Source organism: Nyctibius grandis, chromosome 2, assembly GCF_013368605.1.
Source record: "Nyctibius grandis isolate bNycGra1 chromosome 2, bNycGra1.pri, whole genome shotgun sequence".
Taxonomy (NCBI): domain Eukaryota; kingdom Metazoa; phylum Chordata; class Aves; order Nyctibiiformes; family Nyctibiidae; genus Nyctibius; species Nyctibius grandis.
The window spans coordinates 95,647,777-95,674,198 of NC_090659.1; the positions used below are offsets into that span (position 1 = coordinate 95,647,777).

General features: G+C 40.3%; 1 protein-coding gene across 3 annotated transcripts; it reads right to left on the minus strand.

The window, feature by feature from the left end:
• Positions 1-920: 920 nt before the first annotated feature.
• RCBTB1 (RCC1 and BTB domain containing protein 1) lies at positions 921-24,694 on the minus strand. Of its 3 annotated transcripts, XM_068424988.1 has the most exons (12): positions 24,546-24,694; positions 17,659-17,829; positions 16,665-16,815; positions 15,974-16,140; positions 13,157-13,315; positions 11,958-12,065; positions 10,882-11,024; positions 9,674-9,864; positions 6,471-6,597; positions 5,823-5,974; positions 4,998-5,128; positions 921-1,838 (listed from the first exon to the last, which is right to left on the minus strand). In XM_068424988.1, exons 2-12 carry the CDS (start codon positions 17,800-17,802, stop codon positions 1,698-1,700), a joined length of 1,614 nt encoding a protein of 537 aa, XP_068281089.1. In that variant the 5' UTR covers positions 17,803-17,829; positions 24,546-24,694; the 3' UTR covers positions 921-1,697. The 3 variants fall into 3 exon arrangements, with proteins under 3 accessions (XP_068281089.1, XP_068281091.1, XP_068281092.1); XM_068424990.1 differs by lacking the exons at positions 921-1,838; positions 5,823-5,974 and having other exon boundaries at positions 5,015-5,128; XM_068424991.1 differs by lacking the exons at positions 921-1,838; positions 4,998-5,128 and having other exon boundaries at positions 5,916-5,994.
• Positions 24,695-26,422: the final 1,728 nt, after the last annotated feature.

Here is a 26,422-nt window from a genome sequence, read left to right on the forward strand (position 1 = left end):
AGGCTGCTGGCTGTCCAGGACTAGAAACACAACCAGTTTACAGCCTCAGCCAAGGACTCAAGCTCCACTCACAGCTATTTGGCCTAGAACACTCCCACCTGAAACAAAACATAGCGCATGGCTTTATCTGTTATTAGGGAACAAAGAAAGATGCAAAGCCCCTGTCACGGGAAAGATGTAAAAGCTCATGTGAGCTCTTTTTCCCTACAGCAGCAATCTGAATTACTGACAAGCTTCATGGCAGCTTAGAGGACGTGTCCTGTACTCTTCTGATACACCCCCACCAAGCTCGACCTTCAGTCCAGCGTTTGCATCCAAAAAACAGTTATGATTTGTTTGTAAGCAGCTGTCAGACTATCCTACACTGAACTCCCAACATCGTGCTACAGAAGCTCCCTGGCCTCTATCAACAACACAAAGTTCTAGGCTTTACAAAACTTAGTAATCAGACCTGTAGTTAACCTAAGCTTCACATCTGAAGTTCCAGGTTCTCTGCTCTACCCTGTATTTGGTGGGGGTGTAACACCTCAAAAGCGCACACTAAAAGTAGTGGGTGTGTAAGTCCATACATACCTGCTGTAAGGTTACAGTCACAGACAGACTTATCAGTGAAAACAATCAGATCCATAGATTGTAATCACTGGGGTCTAAATTAGTGCCTGTCCATAAATTTGCTGTTTTCTGAATTGAGATCATGGGTATTTGTCAAGCACAGTGAAATGAGTAAGATCCAGTAATACACAGTCTGTGGTGTGGGTTTGGTTTCAGCTTTGTTTTTTGCTTATTTGTTTTGGGTTTTTTTTTTTTTTTTTTTTAATAAAGCAACTTATATGCTGTATGTAACACAAAAAGCTTGCAATCTTCTTCAAAGTCCAAAGAAGTTTGCTAGTGAACAGGTACAAAAAAGTGAATTTTATTACATGTAGTTTAAATTTATACAACACTTAAATGCAAAACCCGCACTTTCAGAACAGCGTATCCCTTCCCCTCCAAGGGAACCAATGTAATCTGAAGTCACCGAAGAGGGAATTTTTTTCCATTAACCATTATAAATATTGCTTGAACAGATTAGACGAAGTACACATTACAACTGACATTAAGGTATACCCAAATATAGAGATTTACTTCCAATTAGATTTGCTAGTTACCCCCTTCCTCAAAGCCACTTGCATAGGCTTTGAGGATACATTGTTTTTGCACACTTTTCTAAGCACCGGATACACTTGGTTAATTACACACAGCAAATGGCAAATTCATTCCCAGTCATGCAAATGCCATTTGTTTCTCTATAATCCCAGGGAGTTAATGATTTAAGTGACATCATTCAGTGGCTCAGGTCAGACTAGTCTCCAACCCCTAAAAGTAAATTGAAAATATTAACAGGTGGTGCCAGAGCTGAGACTTCCTAGGCTAAAAAGGTAAGTCCTTAACACCGGTGGTATCCTTTGTTGTTGCCTCTCTCCGTCTAAAATCTTGAGCAGGTTCCACCATCCATGTTTGCTAAATGCAAGTGAGTATTTCACTTGACACTGTAAAAACAGTTCACTCTTGAGCACAGAATATAGTTATTTTCACTGTGGCCTTTCACATCTTCTGGTACAAGAGACCAGGGGACACATGCTTTTACCCATACAGTTATGACATCCTGTTATAACTGCAAAAAACCCCTACAACCACCCGTAACTTACAGCCTCAGTTCAGTTCTTAAAGGCTCCATATTTACTGGCTTTAGCAATGAATTCCTTTAGCAGGGGACCATCCATTTGCCAAAACGCTGTAGTTTGTGTCACTTCCGTCAAATGATTGACACAAAACTTAAAGCAGAATTCCTCTAAGTCCTAAACAGGGAAAAAAAAAAAAAAAAAGGAAAAAATCTTATGATTTTTGCTTCCATCACAGAAAATTACATTCAGGCACAAATGCCTGTATATGCTTTATTTTTGCAGAGAATTAGACAAACACATTAACCCAGTGGCTCTCAATGTTTTTCCCCACACAGTCACTATGTAAATGCAACAGAAAATAGTAATTCTACCCATATAACATGGTTACAAAGGGAAAAGTAACTATAATTCGTTTCTCACTATATAGGTGCAGTCACAAAAATCAGCTGTTCTGAGCAATATATATTTTAAAAGTTTTCCTACTTGAAGAGTTTCATCTGCATTCACTGCCCAATAGAAATAGGAGATCTTGGGGTAATGATATATAACCAAGACTGTGGATTAAGAAAATTCAGCTCTTTTGTTCCATAATATAAAATCAAATCTATATGTAAGGTTCCTTGACTTCCTGCTTAGTTAAGGGCTTAACTATAGCCTTGAAGTTGCACGTCACCAGGCTCAATGCAAGCATACACCAACTGGACCGTTTTAAAGGACGGTTTAGGCAGAAGGTCCCTCTGTGCATTAGAAACAGAATCATGTTACAAAGTATTTCACAGATGTCCCAAGAAAGATTCAAAAGAAGTAACTGTGGCACAACACAGCATAGCAATTCTTGCAGAAAGTGGACTCCGGATATTTGAGTCTACTTGGAAGTGCCTTCTATTTAAGGATTAGAAAAGCCTCACAACCATCATGGCGCCCACATGATGTCAGAGAGAAACGATGTCTAAAAGAACAAGAGACAGTTGTTGTCAATATAAGGTTGACCACAGAATGCTTCCCACTCAGACTGTTTGTTTCCAACTCCTCTTTTGAGAAGGAAATGTACTGTTTGTGGTACACATCTAAGCTGCTTTAAGGAGGATGCTGCAGCCCTTACAAAACAGCGACTCCTCATCCTGTTCTAATTTCTTCATTATGTTGTAAGTTTGTAGAACTAGTACGTTATAGGTGAGAACACACCCTTCCTCAGCTCTCAGCAGACTGGGCGCTGCAGTAAGGCGTAACAAGTTTGCAGAGCTCTTTAAGCCACATGAGGTATGAAAGACTGATTAATATTCATATTTTCACTTAAGGTCAAAGCTAGAACAACTGTGTGCCAGTGAGAGTTCTTGACACAGCAATAATACAAAAATATATCCTGGCCTAAAACCAGGCATTCTGAAGCTGCAGATCTTGACTTGTGTGGCATCTGTGCAACGAAAAAAGACAAGCTTATTAGAACTGAACACTGAGGGTTTTCTTTAAGTAACAGAATGAACTAGCATTTTAAACAAAATTACATCATACACATTACAATATTTTGCACTGCTTTATTAAAAAAGAATCATATTCCAAGTCAATAAAACAGAAGCATACAATAAACAGAAATATTGTGGTATTAGTAAGTAACTTTGGAAAATTCAAAGTTCTGTATTAAAAAAAAGATTGAATTTCATTTGGAGATGGATGCACTCCCAGCAAACTGTACTTAATATAGACTTAAGTGAATAAAGGCACAAGGTACATCCAATGATTATTTTAAAAGCTACAAAAAGAAGCCAGACCTGACCTAATTCTAGCCACTTCAGTCAATCACCAAAAGAAAGTAATTATAGGAGAGTCTCACGTCATGGAGGTATTTTAAATTAGTGAAGCAGCTTCTTTTAACTGTTGTCTTCCAGACACACAGTCCCTTGAATGAACTACATCACCCAAGCAATTTCAAGCCCCCATGAAGCATTACTGCGTGTAAAACCCACTTTTTACTAAAACCCACCCCCTCAGCGTCACCCATTCTCTCTTTGATGTAGCACTTAAGCCTACTGTTCTAACTCCACTTCTAACTTCATTTAGCTACTGAGGTACAGCCAAGGCATAGTAACTGGATTTCTTCTACCCCTTGCAAGCAGATTCAATCACATACTGAAGACTCATCCTGCAAAAAAATCTTTTAAGGCTAAAATATGGAAATCTTTCTATTTCCCATGAAATCCCACCAAAGAAATCATTATTCCCAGTATAGCTGAAGCCACAATTGAGACACTAACACAGCCCTTTGGGTAAGGTATATCAAACGAGCAACACACTACAAGGCTCTGAAATAAGTTAGGGCATCTGCATGCCAATTGCTGGATATTAAGCACAAGAAAAAAAGCAAAGAGCTGATTTACTGAGTACCAAAACTGCTTTATAAGCATAAGTAACAAGTTAAAAACTAACCAATCGTGAAGTTGCAAACATGATGCACAGATACTATGCCAAACACAAACAGCCAAAGCAAACCCAGGAATACTTCCTGATTAGTTCACAAAGCAGCACGTTAGTGATCTAGTAGTGAAGTCAGACATTATGGCAGTAGGCAAGTTTCGCTAGCCTTCCCCCCTTTTCACATACTGTTTCTCTGTCTCTGAAATTTGTTAGGCCCATAAAGCAGTTCTTATCCTGCCATTTCATTAGCATACTGCGAAGACTGGAAGTATTCGACTGCAGCTAAACAAAACAAACAAACAAAAAAGCCAACAAAAAAGCACCCCGCCAACCAAAAAAAACAAATGCACTCAATCCCCAAGGCTACCACCATATGGCATCACACACACCACACAACCTTACAAATAAGTAACTTAAGGCTTACAAGACTGCTTTTCATAATGTTATGGGTTTTGCTTTGTATTTAAACCCTTCCCTTGTTTCAGAGATAGTGTTTTCATCCTCAGAAATTTTTTGTTACAGTTTCCACTCCCCCCCCCCCCCCCCAGAAATAGCAATTCATGAAGCTTGGCACAGCGTCATAACCTTTTACCATGAAATTAAGCAATGCAAGCATTTACAGATACTGAGTCTCAGCCTGGGACTTAACTCTTTTTTAGATATCTGTGTACTAGTTCACCTTCCCAGTACTGGTTTATGGGGGGGGAAACAAAAAAAACAACAACAACAAAAAAAGCTAACATCTCTCATTGCAAATACAGTTTTTGTAAGTCCAACATTCTCAAATTCTGAGAATGGCAACCAGTATTATCTGATAGTAAGCAAGAGAGAGTTTATATGAAAATTTCACTGGCTGCTTTTCTCCATAGTCTAAGTCAGAAAGCAGCCACCTATTTAAGAGATTGAAGTTTAGAAGTTTACCTCTGCATCATATCTGACAGCAGCAGAGAGCAATGAAAATGCATTTTCCACAGTAATTCCTCTCTTGATAATGTGTTGACACAGTTTTTTCAGTCTATTTTCACAGTACGAAGTAGCCAAATCCAAAAGCCCTGCAATGAAAACACCATCGTATTAGTCAGCTGTAACGATCTCTGCTCTTTCAACAGCAGTTTATGCTCCTGAGGTACAGGTTGCATCCGTATTCTGTACGCAATGTTCTACATGTCTATAATGTGCTTTTTGCAAGTAGGTCACTATTCAGAGAAATGTATTTTACCATTACACAGGAAGAAAGTCCTTTTATTACCTCATGCCGCAATCCTGTTAATCTCTAAATACGCAAGCAGTTCCACTGATTTGCAGACCTAACTGCTTGCGAGGGTGGAACTGTCACAAAACAGGCACCATGACATGAGCAAAAAGCTACCATTATAAAAATCTGTGCTTGAATTACAGCTTGCTCTTTGCTCTGCTGTCCAACTTTCACCTATTAGATCTACTGAGATTCTTTCATATTATACTAAAAAATAACTAACTCCATTTAGTAAAATTTGCAAGTATTTTAACCCAGAGAAATAGTTTCTCTCCCAACCTTGAAAAAACTGCTCATAGTTTATTTCTAAATGTGCACCACTGTTGCTGTAGTAAGTTTGCTACAACAGTATTTTAAAGACAGCTTAATTAATCACCAGGAAAACACATTATAGGCTAGACTAGAAGCCTATATTAATACATTTATTCTGCATCCCCTGTCTCAGCTTTTCTGGATGCCGCTTTCTAACGTAATTGGACCGTAAGCAATACCTATTGCATCTTCAGGCGGAAGGTCAACACTGTCTGTATACAAGTACTCAAGAAAGGCACGATACACAGGATAAGAAAACTGGTCTATTTCTATCACTTCCTTCATATCCTCATTCCAGTATGACTGGAACATCGTTCTGAAGTGTTCACACCTAAGAGACAAAGACATCATCTGGAACACTGTTATTACCAACACATGAATGTTACGTTACAGTCCCCCTGAAATATGTATTTGGTACACTCTGCAATGTTCACAAATATTTTACCATACCCCATCACAGCCAGTGGTCCATATTTTGGTTCCTAATACTGTGAGCATTGTTATACTTGTGCATCAAGATAAAACTCTTACTTGATCTATGCTACAGAAGTGTCTGTGTATACATTGCAATCAGACCAACTTAACAGAATCTGTTATCATGGAAACAATAAATAGGCTTAGTGAAAACTGAATATGGACCATTTCAAGACACAGTTTTGATTCAAATCCTTTTATAATCGCTTCATTTAAAGTCATTATGGATACATAGATGCTATATATTACAGGTTTAGGGGTCCCTCCCTACCCCTTACTTCCCCCCCCACACCTTAGATGCAATACTAAGAGCTTATTCTGTATAAACAAGAGCTGTGAAACATGACCACTACCTGATTTTCAGAACAGCTTTGTGGACATGGATGTATTTTCCATCCACACGGAACTTCAGGTCTGAGGTCTCTGGGCTGTCAAACTCTTTCTTCAGAGATTCTGCTACTGTTAAAAAGTCTTCATGCTCTACAGAAACAATTTTAAAACAAACAAAACAAACATGTTGAGCATCTTAAACTGAACACACACATCACTAACTAAAGCCAGCAGCTCAACTAAGACCATGTCAAGGAAAATAGGTAAGTATCAGGGCTCCATTGGCTTAAGTGGTGAAATGGGAAGAACAACTTAATCCAGTACTATTTTCTGTTGACAAGGACTGCTCCACAACAACTACAGGCAGCAGTGGTCAGCAGTTCCCATTCCAGCTCATTACACACAGGTAGCATAGCATCAAGGAAAGGACCTGGAGAACTTCCTTTCTCATTCTCCACCTGGGCACCACCCATGAAATTGCTAGTCTCCTGGCATCTCAGGGCTAGTGCTGGGTCAGCTCAGCTCTGCAACCTGGAACTGCTGCTAATGGGAGTGTACAGCATCACCTGCAACTCACTTGAGACATGGTGTACAGTACTTCAGTCGCACTGACACGGTGTGATCTGAGCCTAAAGAGTAAAAAAACACGTCACCAGCTGACCACTTTTTAGTGCTGGCAGATTAGATATAGCCCGCAGGTTGTCTGTTAAGGTCTTTGCCAGAGCTCACTAACATGAACTATCACTGACACCATTTTACTCAGTTTATTAGTCAGTTATGACAACAGAAAATCCAAAAGCAGTGCTGTTGAAGAAGAGAGACAGTAGATACTGTGTTCTTGGTACAATCAAGGACACGGGACTTCAGCAATTTTGGAAGTGGATTAAAGCTGAGATGTCACAGCTCTTTGACAGTTCTTTATATTAGGGCCTATGGCACTGGTCCCACAGAGGTCCCATTCTGTCTCTAGAAATCATACAAGAGTTACAGCATAAGCTGGCTAAGGCTTGTGGCAAAGGAGGAACTCTGAAGTTTTAGAAAATCTAATTTAACACACTATTTGAAGCTTCTGTTGATGCATCTTGAAAGTGTGTTTCAAAACATGTGGCTTCTAAGCAGCAAAGTATGGAAAAGAAAGTAAGTGGATTTCCACTATAACAGGATGCGGTCTGTCTCCTGTGTCCCACAGAACTGTGTATTGTTCATCCATATACAATCCACAAATTACTCTTCACCATTAGGGACAGCTAAATTAGTTGGTATTTAAAAAGAAATACTGCTATAACAAACTGCTGTAACAGACAAGTCACGCTTGTGCCACAAAAGACCATACACTCCTCTGGTTTACATGGATCATCCACAGAACTTTCATCTCATCAGGGTTAACTAAACAATACTTCAGTCCCCCTCTGTTCGCTCATGTGATGTTTTTCTAGGTCATCAGCTTAGCTTAAGCTATGCAGTAGATCAACTTTCACTCCAAATACCTTAAGTTCATTCCTCAAAAAAGGCTGCAGATTTGTACTTCACCACAGCCAATCCTGAGTGACTGATTCATTTTTTTGGCAGAGCCATCATAACTGGAAGTAGAAAAATAACCTTTATGCAGAGTTAGCTCTCACTAAGGAAAAAAACAAACACAAAAAAAAAGAAGAAAGGGTTTTTTTTCAACCTATATGAATAAAAAAAGGTTGGGGAAGGAAAAAAATGCATATGGAAAATGGAGATTAAAAATGCCCCCAGAATTAATACTTTTGATTTAAATATTCAGTCAGTAGGATTATCAGAATAAGAGGGAAAGAACCCCCAAAGGCTAAGAGGAATTAAAATACAAGAATGAAATTCAAACACCGTGCTATACTCAGTCTGGGAATACTTCATAAAAATCAGGAACTTGAAAGGTACTGAAACTGCGGAGATGTCATCTAAACAGCCTTCACAATTAGCGAAAGGCAACAGACCTGGACAACCATCAGACCTCTACAGGGGGCAAGACTAACACATATCCCAGAGGATTAGAGAATGGAGAAAATGAAAAGTGGGATAAAACAAGAGTTGGATTTACCCAGAAGCAGATCACTCCAATCTAATCTTCTGTCTCTTTAGTAAAACTATCCAGTTTTCCTCTATAGACGAGATGCTGTTACCTGGACCTCTATAAATGTGGTAACATACTAAATGAGAGGTTAAGATGGAGAAGCTGGGTTAGGACAAGCCACACGCAAAGATAAAGTCCGAGTCTGAAGAAAGGTTACTTAGGATGTGATCCCTCCACAAAGCCGATTTTGTACAGGGACTAACAAAAGTAGGATCTCTTGTCAATATGAAAACAGCTTAGATCTCCCAAATGATCTTGAGAACTGAAGCAGCAGATATAAGATGAAAACATCTTCATGTTTTGAACATGAAAACACCTTCATGTTTTCAAGGAAGTGCAAGCTAAGCACTTTACAGCATATTTAGGGTTAAGTAAGAATTAGCAGCACGTGAATCAAAGATAATCAAGAAAGGCTGGGGCTTATTTGTTGGGATCTGCAGAGACTGCATCCCAAAGTGTCATCCAAGGCAGTATTAGAGAGTTCCAACAGAGAGAACAATTATATTAGGGTCTTGTTATACAGGGACTATTATTTACAGCCTGCCTGTCTTTGAGAAGTCAAACTAAATCAAGTTGAGAGAAATAATCTCACAAAATGAAAACTTTGAATTCTTTACTTTCCTAACATGAAACACAGGAGAGCGATTTGCTCCTTCATATTCATATTGGAAAGGTAAATACTGAGGAGGGAAAGCTAGAGACAACACCTATAATTCAAAATCATTAGATACCAAAGTAATAAGCATCAGGAGCAGTCTTCCAAGTAGGAATACTTTCAAGAGAAAAAACTTAGGTTTAATGATCCAGGAGTGCCTCCCAGTCCTGAGCTAGGGCTCAAACAATACGAATGCAGGAAATACACAATACTCACAGTACAATGGTAAAACAGGGCTCTCTCCATATGTATACTGGCAAACAAACAATCTTGTTAACCCTGTTCTGGATCCTTAGCTGCTGAAGTAAACCACTTTCTTCAGAAGAAAAAAACCTAGCTAAAAGAGCTAGTTTTAATTGTCGGTTCTCCTTAAAGCAGGAACCATCCTGCCACTGAAGTGGTATCCTGTACTAATCACTACAAACGTACACAGAGATTATAGCACTGGCTGCCATATCGGAGCGTGTTCTCACCTACTGATAGAAGACGCCACATAACGGCAGGGGTAGCAAAGCAAGCAAACACATCGTCAGTGCAGGCAAAGTGAGTGAGGTGGGGAAGGATCACTGACTGCCCACGGCATTGGCCCCACATGTACACCTGGCCGCTCTGGGTCTTGGCAGCCGACGTGTGAGCAGAGTGGCACGCTGCAATCTCCACAACCCTGGAAACAGAAGAAACTTTGTAAGATACTTATAGGTACAGAATCAAGTGACTTTTTAAATGCCTCACCAAAATAACAGCCAACCAAACTATGCATCTACACTCCTGAACTTCTTTCTTTTCCCTGCATTAATGTGATACTGTTTGAATGGATCAATATTTAAAAACTGCAGTAACGTTTTCAGATTGCTTGTAGATATTGCTTTAATTATGTTATTCTCACCAGTTGACATTCCTCCTTTTCTTCCATAACCATGGGAAAGGGATGAAGCAAAACAAAGTTTTGTTTTTCCCCTTTAAAACCAATGCACATCAGACACTTATTCTCAAGACAAAAATGCTCATGGAGTTTATGAAACTGTAAATCTTTTTTAGCACAAAGCCCACATTTTAAATGCAAAAATTATTTCAAGATAAAACACAGAAGGAATCTACAATCGCTTTCAGTATATGTATCAATAATTTCTGGCAGATAAAAGACTAACGGGTTGTTTTACACCATTATCAACTTATGAACCTCTGTACAACATTGACGTCTTTCAGCATCTCTGCATGAGACAACATAAAGTAATTATTTTAGGGACAACTTATTGTCCATCATAGCTATCCACCTAAGCTGATTCCTTCCCCAAACTTTCTTTCCTTAGCAGAACAAAGTCTTATTTTTAGAACAACTATACTACACTTAAGAGCATAGTAGAACATGTACTGTAACACATGTATAGAACATGTACAGTGTACTTACAGTATGTGTACAGGATAACATGTTAAGCATATACTTAACATCAAAATTCAGGAAGCTGACCTTCATAACTGTTCCTCCAAGCTAACACAAAACAAAGTCTAAAAGTTCCTTACAAGATATATGTGCAATATATATTACCATCATTCCCTATGCTTTTAACATTAACCATAGAAAAACAATCCACCAAGCCTTACACACGCACGCTTTCAGTGCTACAGACTGCATAACACATGCTCACGCTTATCAATCCAGAAACAGCTTCCATAAGATTACCTTTCTTTTTCCATCATGATCTGCACTGGGCTTATCTGGTTACTTTTACTGCCTGTTCCCAGCTGCCCATAACTGTTAGCTCCCCAGGCATAGAGCAAACCCTCATCTGTTAGTGCTAGTGTGTGCGCATAGCCACAGGCAATCTGTAAGTAAATGTATAAGCATTACTACTAAACAAAACAGAGATGAGAAACACAATTATCGCACACATCACCTTAATCTAGCTGGTGTTAAATATCTCAGGCATTCTTCATGTAGCACTACAATGTGTTATTTCTCAACACAAAATACGTTAACTGTAGGTACTGGAAAAGTCCCAGCTTCACTAATTTAGTGTTCATTGGTGACTCCTAAATAATTTACTGCCCTCTTGCAAAGTCTCCCTAGCCTTTACTTGCTTTCAATTGCAGACTATTCACACAAAGAACAGTGAACTGCATCATCACATCTTGCAATTCTGAAATACTTTCAGAATGTATTTTGAGTACTATACAAACTATGAGAGCTGCAGTTCAACAGCCAACAATGGTTCAACCCAAGTTATCACAGGGAACTCCACAGAACCTTACTAAAAACCCAGGAGATCCCAATTTTTAGTTTTATTCTCTAGCTGGAAAAAAAAAAACAAAACCAAAAACAAAACCCAAACAAAACCCAACCACCAAACAACCAAACCCACACCCATGACTCATTTTCCCCTCTCTCCTCACTTCTGAAGGGCTAATTAGAATATTAATGTAGAATCTAATTTGAATATCTTGCTCCCCTTCATTTCTTGTCTTTGCCTAGCGGATTTCATTCATTCAGCTTTGCAACAAAGATGCAATTTGTATCCATAGCATAATTTACTTATAGTTACACTAGCTAACTTTAAATCGTTCAGAACATATACAAAAGCAAATACTTTACAGCTTACGTGCACTTTTTATAAGCCTAATATAATTTACAGGTGTTAAAAAAAAAAAAAAAATCAGTATTTGAACTGTGAAATCTAGGAGCAGGTATAAGATTCCAAAGATACAGTTTTAGCAGATGCTAGAAACATGAATGCGTTTTCATTTCTGTGTTAGACATACCTGGAGTATACACACACCATGTAACGCTGCCACTCTGCACGGTGTTAGTTGATTGCCGTTGTTTCCAAGACCTAGCTGACCATTACCATTGTAACCCCAGCCATAAACCTGGTCTCAAAAGGAAAACAAAATTAAGCCACTCCTCAGTAGAAGTATAGAACATTTAAGACTCAGTATCAAGCACAAGTAAAAAAAGTACATCTTGTTAAAAAACTGTATCCTATTTCAAGCAATATAGAGAAGGCTGAAAGATACTAAATATACTGCAACAACTGACTGTATTCAACTTTTCAATGCTGCATTTGCCTTTGAGAGAAGCTTTCTAAAATAGACTTGTCTTTGCAGCACTAGGAATTTGGCAATAAACTTCCAATACACCAAAATCTCTCCCATAGCATCAACATTTTGACTTTTACACCTTCCTTTCTCCTTATTACTTTTTCTTTTTTTAAAGAAAACAAGAAATTAGTTATTCTGATTAGCTATTGGATTAGTTTAAACTGAAGTCCCCAGTTTAGCTCTAACTTTTCCTTTAGTTTTGTTATGGTGGACGCATCAAGACAGAAGTATGTACAATGGAAGCTCATGTCAACCTCAGGGACTTTTACAGTCCCTCCAGTCACAAAGAAATGCTATGCTTCAAGTCTGGTGAAATGTAGCAAAACTGAGGTTACAGTTCATACCTAGAAGCAAGACAGTACCATAAACTTATGTGAAACAGAACAGTTCCACAATACTAGGACAATGTTCAAAAGCTTGGTTTGGTTTTGTTGCTGGCAAATAAACAATGTGTTTAAGAACCAGGATCAGTCAGTGCATTCTTGCAGGAAGATTAACTATTTAATTGTGCACACTTTCAAAAAATCTAATTAAGACATATGTTAAACAATCTATTGAAAGCAGGAAGGCAGACATGCTTAATATAACTGTTCAAATCCTTGCAGTTGCAGACTCAGTAAGAATTATGTTCCAATACAGTCTTTGCCATGAGATGGAACATTTAGTGTAAAGACAGCATCTCCAGTTAACTGCAGAATTTTCCTTAAATTGGTCTCACAGAATTTATTAATATAACTCTATGTAACTCTATCAATACAACTTTATAACTTGAGCACTCCATGTCAGCACTTCTCCATGTTCAGACATTAACCTCGTAAGTTTGGGTAAGAGAGAGAACGCGAGAATGCAGCAATGCTTACCTCACCATTGTTTACTACAGCCATGGAGGAGGTCTGACCACAAGCAATGCCAACTACCATTTTACCCTGTAAACAGTTTGAAACTCTACGAGGAGTTGGCTGGTTTGCTGTAGATCCAGATCCAACTTGACCACAGTTATTATAGCCCCAAGCATACAGCTGTCCGCAAAAACAAACAAACAAAAACCTGCAGTTTAAGTCTTAATAATTGTAACAAATTATCTTACTGTAGTCATTAACAGATTGGGTAAACTATCCTATTTAATGAGCTAAAATGCTTAAAATTAATTTTCAACAGCTGAAAATTATAAACAGCAATAGGACTGATCTAGCAAATATGAACAAAGCACTTTTTTCAGCTTCTTGCTACAGAACCAGAGCATCTGACTATGAGAGGAAACAAAAGCAACATATTTTCACATTATAGTCAGACTATAAGACAAAGAGCATAGGGAGTGGACTGTCTTTATACTTTCATGATGTTGGAAAAAGGAATGCAAACCAGAATGTCATTTGTTTCCCAGACAAGCTGAACTCCCCAATTTACAGCTATTTAGTTTTCTTCACAGAACTCTAAACCAGGTTATTGCTGGACACTCATCATACCTCTTCTATATCTTTCAAGCGCTGTGAAAGGAGATGGTTTTGTCAGCCCATGTTTCACAGTAGCAAAACTCTCTTACACACTGACATTACCAAAAAGTACCATCTCTGACAGTTCAAAGTTTGCCAGTGGCAAACTAATAATAATAAAACCAAAACTATTGGTTCCTTTCATCTAAAAGTCCAGAAGACAGGGAAGTAGTTTGCTATAAAAATATTTATAGCTTCGTATTTTCAGTTCCTTCAATTTGCATTACGTGCATACACACCCATAGCTTGGCATAAAACTATTTCTGATAGCTCATTCTCTGGTGCTTCACCCAGTAAAAAGTTTGTCCTCTTGGAAACACCCAGCCACAGACATGCTAGGCAGTAAAAGCACACTGACAGATACCCTAATGTGAAGTCTGCACATCCTTTGGTGCCAGAAGCTGCTGTTTACTGCAACACCAACCCAAAAGTTGGTCATTACAAACAAACAAACAAAAAAACAAACCAAAAAAACCCCACACCAATAGAAAAAACCCCACTAAAGACAAGAACAAAAAAACTCCCACCAACACAACTCATTTACCACGTCTAATATGAACAAAAGAAAGCATTAGTCCTTTGCTTTTTGTTACTTGTGTTTGCTGGATCTTTGATTCCTACTGAATATTTCAAGATTATCTATAAAATATCGTAATTTCAATAACACAGAAAAAAAATAAGGAAGAACATCTCGGAAGGTAGATCAAAATGCCAAAGAGCTAATCAGTTTCCTCTCAGAGGAGCACGAATGTCTGCAGTCCTTTAAGTCTATCATTCAGATACTTTTTTTTTTTAATTTGCACTGCATTAAAATTGCACTGAACCTACTGTACAAATCAATCATGCCAAGTATTTCCATGAATACTTCCAACTTCAATGTGTCTCTGAAACTCCAGATATATCAAGTCACAAGGGTTTTTGCAGACAAATCTTTATGTAAATAAAACTCCACTTAACTCATTTTGCTGCTTTCAGTATAATGAATTCTGGTACAAATAAAACTCAGAGCACAAATAGACTAAGCTACTGCAAGGTACACTAGCGATGGATTTATAGTACATTAACTAGCCACAATGGCAAGCGAGCTGCAAATATCAGCTCCACGGTAAACACAAAGAAACTTCCTCTCTTCCATTGAAATTTCAAGCATGTTACATTTATTACAAGAGACAGCATGGCCATCACAGGCAGCTACCATGCAGCAGCTGGCACCACTAGTTAACTTGCCTTCCCGCATGCAAACCAAATTTTATAGTTTAACCAAGCCAAACATGACAACATTCAGATCTTTCCTAAGCACAGGCTCTCCTTTCAAAGATACAACACAGACCACTTAAATTGACTCAGTATCTCTTTCCTACCCTCAAAATACTAATTTGCTACTTTGTATTACTGTTGCACTATGACTCCATACAGAACCATAACACAGACATGCTCAGATGACCAGGATGGAAAGAATTGCGGTTTCCATTTTCATTGTTAGGAAGGTTTTAAAAATCAGAACTCTTCTTAAAGCAGAGCTGAAACTAGGCTTTCCTCCATGCAGTAACATGCAACTCAAATCAGACAGACACACACACACAGGTCAAATCTGACTAACTGGAAACTAATTGGACATGTTTCTCATGACACATAGCCTTAAGCCATGTCAACAAAGAGCATAAAGCAGACTTGGATATAAACCGAGTGCTCTTTCATTAGCTACACAAAGGTATTCAGAGGTGTGCAGAGCAACACTCTTCCACAGTACCAGTGTGGAAATCATGAAGACTACAAGAAACAGGCTAAACGCTAACCTGTGAATACGAACAACTCAATATGCCCCTTAAATAACAGAACTGCAAGCAAATAACAATGTTACATTTTGCACCTTACAAACCATTCTTCTACCTCTTAAGTGGCACAGCTTTCTGGTCTCACCCTTGCCAGACATACAGCAAATGAAAGACACACTAGCTTTTTATTCTTTGTTTTTGTGGTTAAGTTGGGGTTTTTTTGTTGGGGTTTGTGGGTGGGGTTTTTCTGAGTTGTTTGCAAGTCTGCTCTGAAGGACACCCTAGCCTGAGGCAGTAGGAGTAAATGTTATGTTGTAACTACACTGTAGAGAGAACTTCAGACTGCAAGGTCACCTGCAGTATTCACTTCCAGACGGAGATTAAGAGGTTTGAACAGGTTTCAACTTACATCCCCATCAAAGGACAGCGCCATGGAATGATGAGAGCCACAAGCTACTTCCACCACTTTTTTTAATAACAGATTTGTACAAACTTGAACAGGAGTAACGCCCTGATTGGTTGTGCCATTCCCAAGCTGGCTGTAACCATTATGTCCCCAAGCATACACTTCACCATCTGCAAAAATATTTAAGTTTGTGATTAAAACCACCAAAAATCCCAAGAAAGTTAAGATAGACAGAATTCTAACAGATTAGAAAACGCCAACGTGAAAGTGAAAGGACATTAACAAATAGTGAAACTATTACAAGAATCATCTGTACACTGAAAAATTATGTACTTAGTACACAACTATTTTATATACATATATCACAGTATAACCTCTAGATTTATTGTGGAAACACATGAAAGTGCACAGGTAAGACTGAGCATGTCATAAATGATAGAGTAAAACTCTACAGCTGCAACGTAATGGAAATGTAACAGAAACTTGTTTTACCTATTACAGAATACATTCAGTTCCACTTAAGACCAATGAGAACCCCTTAGTGTACATTATCCAATTAGCAAGTTAACACAATTACACCTGTCATGGTTTATCCCAGCCAAAACCAGCACAACACCTTAATTCATTCTTGTTAAATGCAAGTGGAACTTAAAATCTGTAACTTATGTTTCTATAATAAATGTTGATTTTCTACCTTCAGTGCAAAGTACAACATGGGGTCCACTTCCATAACTGAGACTAGAAATCTTCTTTCCACATAAGGCTTCTAATTTCTTTGGTACTATTGTGCTTTGATTATCTCCAGTTCCCAAACAATTACTGCAATTCAGTCCAAAAACAAATACCTGAAAAACAGAGGAATACTCATTTCAAGTGATTTATACTCATGTATGCACAGATGGGGTAATATCCAGGTCTCTACAAAGCCAGGACAGAGTTTTGCCATGGACTCTCGAGGGCCAGAGACTTTCTTCATGGAAGTTAATAAGCTCAAGAGTCAGCATGGGGACACTTTGGAAGTTAACTGATGAGTCTGAATTCTTCAGATCCGTGCAGGCCTGGCAGCTGGGCTTCTCATTTGCAGGAATTGTACTATAAAAAGTATTAAACTGTGAAAGTGGAACACACCACCTTCTTTTAAAAGCAGTTTGTAAAGAGCAGCCACAGTTGGGAGGCTCATCCTACAGGCAGCTTTGATAGGACTTCGGGGGAAAAAAAAAAATCCTACTCTATCCAATCTCTCAAGAAACCCTCCCATTAATACATGCCAGAACAGCTGGCTTGTTTTCTTTCAGCAGCACAATGCTAACTTGCATTGAGTTTCTGAATCACTAAAATCCACATATGATCTTCCACTGTATTGTTACTTAGCAAGCCATAACCTCATTTTATATCTTCATACCTGGAGTGCTTGCACTTAATTTCAAGCTACCACAACTTCTTTTGAATTCTGACTGTCTTCAAAAGTGCATGTAATCCATCCTGGCCTTTGTCATTTGTAAGTTTTCTAAACACTCCATTTATTGTCCCCATACAAGACTAAAAAAAAATTACAAGTTACATCCAACATGTTTTGAAATATACAAATTTCACACAATGCTTTTGAGAAGATATTAATTTATAAGTATTCAGTGGACTCTGAAAACAATTAATTGTAGAGTATACATTCCACTCTATTACAGGCTTACCTCATCATTGTACGTTATGTATATAGCTTCATTTGCTGATGTACCAAATACACACGCTTTCCGAATAGATGCTATTTCTTGAGGTGACAGTAAGGTAAATATTGGCCACTTTCCTACATCCACCATGATGCCACTGTGTGTCATGTTGTTTCTACAAGTAAGATGACATTGCTGTAACAAAAACAAAAGCTTATTAAAAGGTGTATTTTGCACTCTCATCAACAGGCAATAAGATAATTTCCTTTAAATAAAAGACATGCGTTGTATCTCTGGCAGTATAACATTCTATTCTATATGAAATATGCAATTAAATTGCCATGTATTAAGGTGAACAAATAGCAAGTCATTGGTAGGACACTGGAAGAACAGATCTTTTTAACAGGATATTTAAGTAAACTGTATTCAGGACAGATGAACATCTGCTTTTCCACAAGCAAGTTTGTTAAAAGTTTGTGATCTAGTAAATATCCACGAGTGTCAGACTGGATTTCTGAGGGCATTTTCAGAGGGAATTTCAGTTGAAACTCCTATTTACAAAATTTTAATTTGTGAAACATTTTTGTAGTCCTACAACTTGTACATGCCATGTAAGCAAGTTGTTGATGTATATGTGAATCCTGCAAACAAAAATAAAGCTGGGGCTCTTGAGCATATGACCCAAATCTGCCATATCTTGCATAATCAAAAGCTGTTATTACGGTCAAAATCTATTTGTGAGAGCACAAAAGCATGAGATAAACTCATGAGTTTATACTTTATACAATTAAGCAGTGAAACACATCAGAGAGAAGTGATTAAGTGAAATTGTCATAATCTGTTATTTAGAAACAAGCTGGACCACATCAAAAGCTGGAAACATAACTGGGTATAGGCATCATCTGTCAATGAATGCAGATGTATACAATTCATCCTTCCACACTGCTCCTTCTTCCCGGTTTCCTCAGGGCAATTGCACCAGCTCAAGAGAAAAGCTGACAGTCAACAAATCTACAGAGCTTATCAGCAAGTTTTGTGAAATATGAAAAGCACTAGGTGGAGAATTCCACAGAATGTCAGTGACGTGACACAAATCACAATAATAAAAAAAAAAAACAGTCCAGATGCCATCCTCTCATCAACATTTAGTTCTTTCCTTTTCATTTGTTTGCTCCAGTCCTATCCCATCCCCCTATTCATTGCTTTGTTGCTTTCAAGTCTGGCTGCTTCTTGATGATGCCTGGGTATCAGATATGGACAACAGTGAGAACACAGAGGAGCCTCTTTCCTTTGCTTCTGATGCTTGGTTCTCAAAACTGGGCTGACAACTAAGACATGGCTTCAGACAGCTATTCAAGACCAGCAGGCAATCCTAAAATACAGGTTGTTCAGTGCAGATGTTTTTTGGAAGGAGGGGGTTTATTATTATTATTTTTAAAAAGTTTGAGAAACACTGAGGTCACAGTGGAAGTATAGGTACAGAAAACCCAACACACAAAACCCAGACTTGTCTCCTTATCAAAGTTTGTAACCTTGCTCCAATAAACCCAGCTCTGCTCTATGGGCACCTGTCTCATTAAGAGCCTGACTTCACTCTACATTTCACATTTGAAGCCGGTCTTGAAAACACCTTAAGTCTCCAGATGGTACATTCATAACAAATGTATTTGTAGAACAGCTTTTGAAAGTCTACCTGATGCCAAGACCATAGCACATTCTACACAGCTAAACAGATTTGAATGCATTTAAGCCGCCTTAATTTCTAGTCCAGTTATCTGCTAAGATTTGTTACCTCACTTTGGTAAATCTTTTAATGTATGACACTATCAATCAACTAAAAGGAGACAGTGATGACTTGTTCTTTTGAGCAGACCAAGTAATTGTCCCTTCTGACTTTACCTGTTTAATTTGCCCCATATAATATACAATTGGCAGGGCACAAGAATGTAATAAACTGTACATTAAGAAAAATATTTTCTGCACCGAAGTTCTCTTCAACACATCCTGTCAATTTAAGACATGAAGACAAAATGTTATTTTGATGGAGAATGTCCTAGCAAATTAACGTTAACAAGTTTTACAGCACCCCGAGAACCTATTCCACTCTAGAGGTAAGCAGTTCAAAACGTGCTAGTTTATTTCTCCCTTTCTGATCTTTGCACTAGGTCTTTAATCCGTTCGGCTTATTTTCCACTACTGAATGACTCAGTTAACCACTCATCTTTCAGAAAACCTATGCGAGTTACACTGCATTTCCCATACCTCAAAGCTCAGTTGGATATCTTGTCAGACAAACTAATACCAGTAGATAAAAGAAAAGCTTTCAAGTACACAAGACTTTCCAGATTGATGACATGAGCAATGAACTCCATCCACAGATGAAGAACCTTACAGTTTTTGACAGGTGTAACACTGCTTTATCTAAAAAAAATGCTGTATATTTCCAATTTCAACTGTTACTACAATCCTACAAAGTTATTTCCAGCGTTTTCCCTAAAAGGTTTTTCATGACAACTCATCTGTCACTGGCAGGTTAGTTTCTTTAATAAATCCTAAAGTCTCTCCAGCTTTAGCAACCAATAAAGGTTAATAAAAAAATCCTTAAAACCAAAACCAACCAAACAGAAAACATCTCTTGCCTTTTATATAATATGTACTGCTTCTCCTCAAACACACAACCTTTTCCCTTCCTCTACAAATATTAACTATTGTCCTTAGATGCCGCCATTTGCTGGAGTACCCATCATCATTCAGTCGCAACATTTTTACAGTAGCAACAGCAGCTATTTTTGTTTATGCTTATATCTAAATGAGTGAAATAACATACAAACCTGAAAGTTCTGGAGTATATACATGGACTACTGTTTCTTAGCTTTAGCTGTGCACAGAAAGCTGGTTTAACTACTTATTCTCCATTTTCCACAAAAAATAGATGTCCAGCCCAGGCATAAGTACCACCTTTTTCGTCTCTAAAGATGGGTTCCTTAGCAACCTTAGCCACTCTCCTAGTTTTCCAATAAAAGCTCTAGTTGCCACAGGAGGGAAAAAAAGGTCTATAGTGGGAAAAAAGTATCTGGGGAATATATATTTATATATAGTACTCTAAATGGAGATATCAGTAAAGTAACTCAGTGTTACCAAAACAGAAACCAAATTAATTTTAGCATCCTCTAAGACTGTCCTGGTTTGGCCCAAACCAGGCCAATTAGTCTTAGAGAAACCAAGGTCACTGCTAAATTCCTCACTGCTTACGAGTGAAGAGCCAAAGGGGGGTCGCAGCTGCAGGGGGGAGCAGACAGGGCAGGTGACCCAAGATTGACCAACAAGGTATTCCATCCCATACATGTCATTCTCACTTTCCTGCTTATCACTAACCCACTGCCTCCTGGAGGTGGGGCCCAGGAGGGAGGGGCCCTCCTGTCTCCCACTGATTGGTACCAGCTTTGCCAAATCTCCAGTTAAAAGCCTGCAGGTGTGATGGCAGGGGAGCTATTGCATTTTGCCCTCTGCCCGTGCTGGGTGGAGCTACTGCATTTTCCCCTCTGTCTGTGCTGGGGGAAGCTACTGCCTTTTCCCCTCTGCCTGTGCTGGGGGGAGGTACTGCCTTTTCCCCTCTGCCTGTACTGGGGGGAGCAACTCTGCCTGAGGAGGATTTCCAAGCTCTTGATCTTGGTTTTGTACATATTTGTATATATTTGGTTATTTCTATTATTATTGTTATTATATTCTTTTTCATTATTATAGTTTATTAAAACTGTTTTAACTTTCCAACTCATAAGTCTCTCTCCCTTTTCCCTTTCCCTTTCCCTTGGGGGGGGGGGGAGAGGGTTAACAGAGAGTATCTGCCACCTGGTTAATAGCTGGCCCAGCTTTAAACCGTGACAAAGACATACTGCACGCTTTCTAAAAGGGCAGACACTGCAATATTGTGACTGACCTCTCACAGCAATCACACTCAAACCTCACCCTTGTGCAACATTTGTCTGAACATGGCGGTGAAAGGCATGTGCAGAGTTTCTTCTGAGCAAATCCTTGCTATGAGAGGCTGATCTAGGAGACTTCAGTCATGTCACTGCAAGCAGTGGCACAAGGAAACACAGCGTTCTTCACTCACCCTTCTTTTAGTGCATCAATAAGAGAGCTAAGATTATTGTTTACTTCTCCTGATAATCACGTAGAGGCCTGGATCCCACTACATTACATACTATGCAATGACTGCACCTTGACTGAAAATTTGGAAGGGCAATGTAGTAGCAAATGTACCAGATGGAGTCCAAAGTAATGAAGTTATTTTAATCTGTCTGCAAATAGCCGTCTCAATATATTAGCTGTCAAGCTATTGTTTAGATTCTGTATCCAACATGGCAGCAGCAGTTCTAAGGAGTATCTGTCACGTATCAACACCTAGATTTTACATTAATTGCAATTAAAAGCCTCATGAGTATAAAAGTCATAAGCTTAAACTTGGTGTTCTGGTAGATAGTTGCTTTTAGAAACACTGTATATCACTGCTTTTAACTGTCTTTTCATTTCTGCTGCATGATTCAGTGATAAACAACCATATACCTTGTAGCTTTATTTCCACTGCAGAACTAACCAGCAGAGGGAGCTTGTATCAACAATACCTCTTCTAACTGCTTTGACATCTTTGAAGTTACCAACAATATCAGTATACAAACAGGAACAGAAACAAAGATGATTGTTTGAATTTCAGTGAGGCTAAAAATAATCAAGAAAGGATGACTTGTAGAGCAGGAAACTGAACTGGCCACATATTATGATGAAAAGAAACTGAACTCAGACCAGTCACTAACAGGGGAAAAAATCTACATCTGCTCACAATTAAAAAAAGCCACACGCTTTCAGAGACAGAAGCCCTTCAAAACTTCTATGCTAAACTGCGGTCTAGGCATTCAACTTCTCACTAGTTTGCTTTCTAAAGAAACAGCGTGCAGGCCGATTCTCAGTGACATACGTAAACAAACATGAATCCCTGCCTTAAAAAAAAAAAAAAAAAAAAAAGGACAGCCTTTACAAAATTTTTTGTTAAATGATTTTAGACAAAGTCTTACAGAGTTTATAGTTCAGCTACACAAGTCCGTGCTGGAGAGAACAATAGCCTAACACAACATCCTACTGGGAAAACAGTACCAATTGTCATCACAACAAGAAACGATAGTTAACTCCTCAAAGATTATCCCTTTATTTGTAAAGACTATTTGAACACAATTGCATGTTAGTTTGTGTCACTCTTTCCTCAGGCTCCAATGCTGCAGTTGATTCTAGCTGGGCGGACTTACTCCTGCACAGAAAGAAACTGCAGGCTCAGGCCTTCATTTCTCCTCATTGTCTACGGGAATTATAAACAGCAGTGAGAACACAAAAGCTGTGATATCTGGCTTTACAACCACACGAAATGACTGGCACACTTGATCCTTTTTTAAGTACGCTTCAACCCAGAAAGAGTCAAATCCTAGACATAACACTAATCTTCCCAATGCTTTCTCCAGTTTATGTTTGGTTTCTTAATCTCATATTTCAGTATTGAGAAAGAACAGGGAAACAATACATACTATTGACATTAATCAGATACGTGAACCAAGTGATTTCATTGCAGTTCTCTCCCTGCCAACAGAAAGATACTGCGCTCCCTGAAACCACGTGCCTTAACTTGCTTTCCTTAGACCTTACATAAGACAAGACTTCTATGACAAAATCTGTGTGTTCAAACCTCTGCACGATTTATTTTTGGATGCCTTTTATGAGCAATACAGGGAAAGAAAAACCTGCTGACAATCAGACCTCCTGTTTGCTTTGAGTAACCAGCTGATAGAGCTAGAAGCAAGCAAAAACCACCACATACATGAATACTACTGAATTAAGACTGTTTTAGCCATAGGAAAAAAACCCTTAGCAGGATGACAGTCATCCACCCATCATAACAAAACTGTAATTACAGTCACAATATGCCTTTTTTTTTTTAAGCTGAGCCATTACTGCAACTTGCTGAAGCCATTCACTCAGGACATCTTCTAAAGCAATACCTATATTTCAATCTGATGCATACAGAGATAAGCATTCAAAGGAAATCATTCATACCAAAGCTCTAAAGAATTATTGCATCTTCCAAACACTGTTTTTCCTAAAAAACTTTGTGCTCCAAACACATTTCCATTCAGGACATTTAGCATTTTTTTTTTCTCATAACCCCATCCCTACTTTAAACAATTAAAGTCCATTTGATCTTTCATCAGTAGACAACATGCTTTCCGAAAGAGATCACTTAAACTGCCTAAATTAGAACCCTGAAAGTTCCTTTTAAAAAGTGAATATTCCTTTAATATTTAATTTCGAAAATTTGTATTAAAAACTGAAGAAACACTGATTATTTATATAAAGCTCACTAAGGAAAAAAATTTGAGAGCCCTGCTTTTTTAGTAAGCTAGACCTCGGCCTCCAGGAAGCAGGCAACAAAGGGAAGGATGAACTGAAACACCATGAATCAGAAAAAAAACCTGTAAGAACATACTGTGAGCTACACCGAGCAGGAAGGGAGACCTTCAGAGAGCTGTGTGGGAGAAATTCACAGGCGGACCAAGAGAAAGCTTCGCTAAGTCACTCGGACGATGGCCCCCGACCAAGCCCCATTTAAGTGAGAAGAAGCTTTTCCTTCTCCGGATGGGCATCGCCACCCTTACAGACCCTCTCACCGGGTTCTCCGCGGTGACCTCCGTCCAGCCTCTCCCCACCGCCCGCAGCTCCCGCCCACGCCACACCGCAGCCCTCACAGCGCCCTAACGGAAACGCGAGGGGCGTGAGGAGCCCGCAGCCCCACGCAGGGGGGCGCCCCAGCCTGGCAACGGCGGGGCGCCGACCCGGCCCCGCGCGCTACCGCGCCAAGCGCTCCTCACCGGGCCCCTGCGACATCCCTCGGCAGGCTCCCTGCGGGCCCTCCGCCCGGCGGGCTGGGCGCTCCCGCTGCCTCCGAGGTGCCCCTGCCAGAGCCGCTGCCGTTAGGGCCGCTACGCGCCTGCCCCGCCGCGCGCGCCGCACGTCAAGGCACGTGACAGCGGCGGGCCAGGGAGGAGAGGGGGGCGGCGGGGGGGGTGGGGGAGTGTAGAGAGCCGCGTCACGTGACGCCAAGCCTCGGGGGGGGCCTGCTCCCGCTTGACCGTTCGCGCGGGCCGTCACGTGGCCGACGGTAGGTGGCGCTCCCCCCTTCCCTCACCGCCTATTGGACGCTGTAAGCGTAGCCACGTGACCGCCCGCCCGGCGCGCGGCGCTGCGAGCCAGTTCTCGTCAAGCGCGGAGCTACCGCGGGCCCCGCCGTGAGGGGAGAGGGGGTGGCGCCCGTGCCGGCACAGCCCCCCTGCCCCGGGAGCTCACAGGCCCCTCCTGCCCCTCAGCTGCGGCTCCTGTGCCGGCACAGCCCACGTGCCCCGGCTGGCGTCCCGCAGGCATCGCCCTGAGGGTGCTCAGACGGGCCCGAGGGCTTGTCCCGTCGCGCCGCGGGCTCGTGTGAGGCCTCTGGGCGGGGTTCTGTGGCCGACGGGGCCCAGGGAACTGCTCCGCGGGCTGGTTTCGCTCGGAGGTGCCGCGGCAGGGGCAGGCTGGAGGGCACGGCCGTCCCTTCCCGCGGCGGCAGTGCCGGATGGCACCTCTCTGCCCCCGCATCCTCACTGGCACGAAGCCGAGGGGGAAAACGAGCTGGGACTGTAACCAGCCCAGGCTTCCCGCCCTGGCCGCGGTCAAGCAGAATCTCGCAGGCTGTGGCAGGATCTGTGCTAGTTATACTTAAGGGTAATGCCTGTAATGTCTGAAAGCAGCTGGTTGCTAGAGATAGCGCTAACGGTCTTCTGGCAGTGTCACGTAAAGCCTTTTCTCCCTTCAAAGGTTTTTAGCCAGTTTTTAACTACCGGTTAAAACCTACCATTGACATACTCTTGTCTCTTTACAGACCTCTCTGAGTCTATACCTGCAGATCAATTCAGAGGCAGCTGTGCGGGAGGATCCAGGAAAGGGAAGGTTGGGGGCCAGCCCTCCCAAGAGAGCTCTTTTGTTACACAAAGTTGTTACCAGGAAATGGCTTCCGCTCTTCCTAAAATGCACTTATTTTCCTGACTGTGCACAGGGTCAGAAGGCAGCTGGGGTTTGCACTGAGTGGGGAGCTGATTGATCTGAAACAAAAGCAGTAGGGTAGAGCCCAGTAGAAGTATCAATCTGTCTTTGGGGGTGGTCAGTTTAGGAGGAAGCTGTTTAAAGAAGAAATTATAATAAAAGGAAAATAAAAATCAATTTCAATACCCAGGAATCAAGTGTGGATGAGTTGCTCTGAGAGGGAATCAGTGATGCTGAAGAAATTCTGCCCTGGAATATGAGGCGAGGAAAGCACAGCTGTGGGCCCAGGGTAAAAAGAGATTTTCCCTGCCAAGTTCCTGCTTACTGTGCTGTTGAGTGACTTTAGCTGGCATCAGGAAAGCACTGCTGAATAGGTTGTGCAAATTCTGGAGCAACAAAAAGAGAAGGCACAAATAAGAAGATATGTGGAAAAGTGTCATCAGAGCCTCCACGGGAAGCCCTACAAGAGCCGGAAAGGGAACACAGACAATTATTTTCAGCTCGTGTTTGTAGCTCCTCAAAGGAATCATTTGTCAAGAACAACTGCTTTTCCTGACATTGCTAGGAAATGGTGCGAAGGTGGAGCTGTGTGAACACGACTTTGGTCCTATTTAGAACTGTAGAACAGACCTGCTTAGTTACAATATACAGAAACCCTGTTGTCTTAACA

Bases quoted from the DNA above. Each gene is read 5' to 3' on its own strand.
- RCBTB1 (XM_068424988.1), bottom strand. From the start codon at position 17,802: ATGACACACAGTGGCATCATGGTGGATGTAGGAAAGTGGCCAATATTT. The intron at 6,598-9,673 runs GTGAGAACACGC...TTGTTTCTGTAG, and splicing joins GTGGCGTCTTCTATCAGTAG to AGCATGAAGACTTTTTAACA. The intron at 5,129-5,822 runs GTATTGCTTACG...TTTTCATTGCAG, and splicing joins TCCGCCTGAAGATGCAATAG to GGCTTTTGGATTTGGCTACT.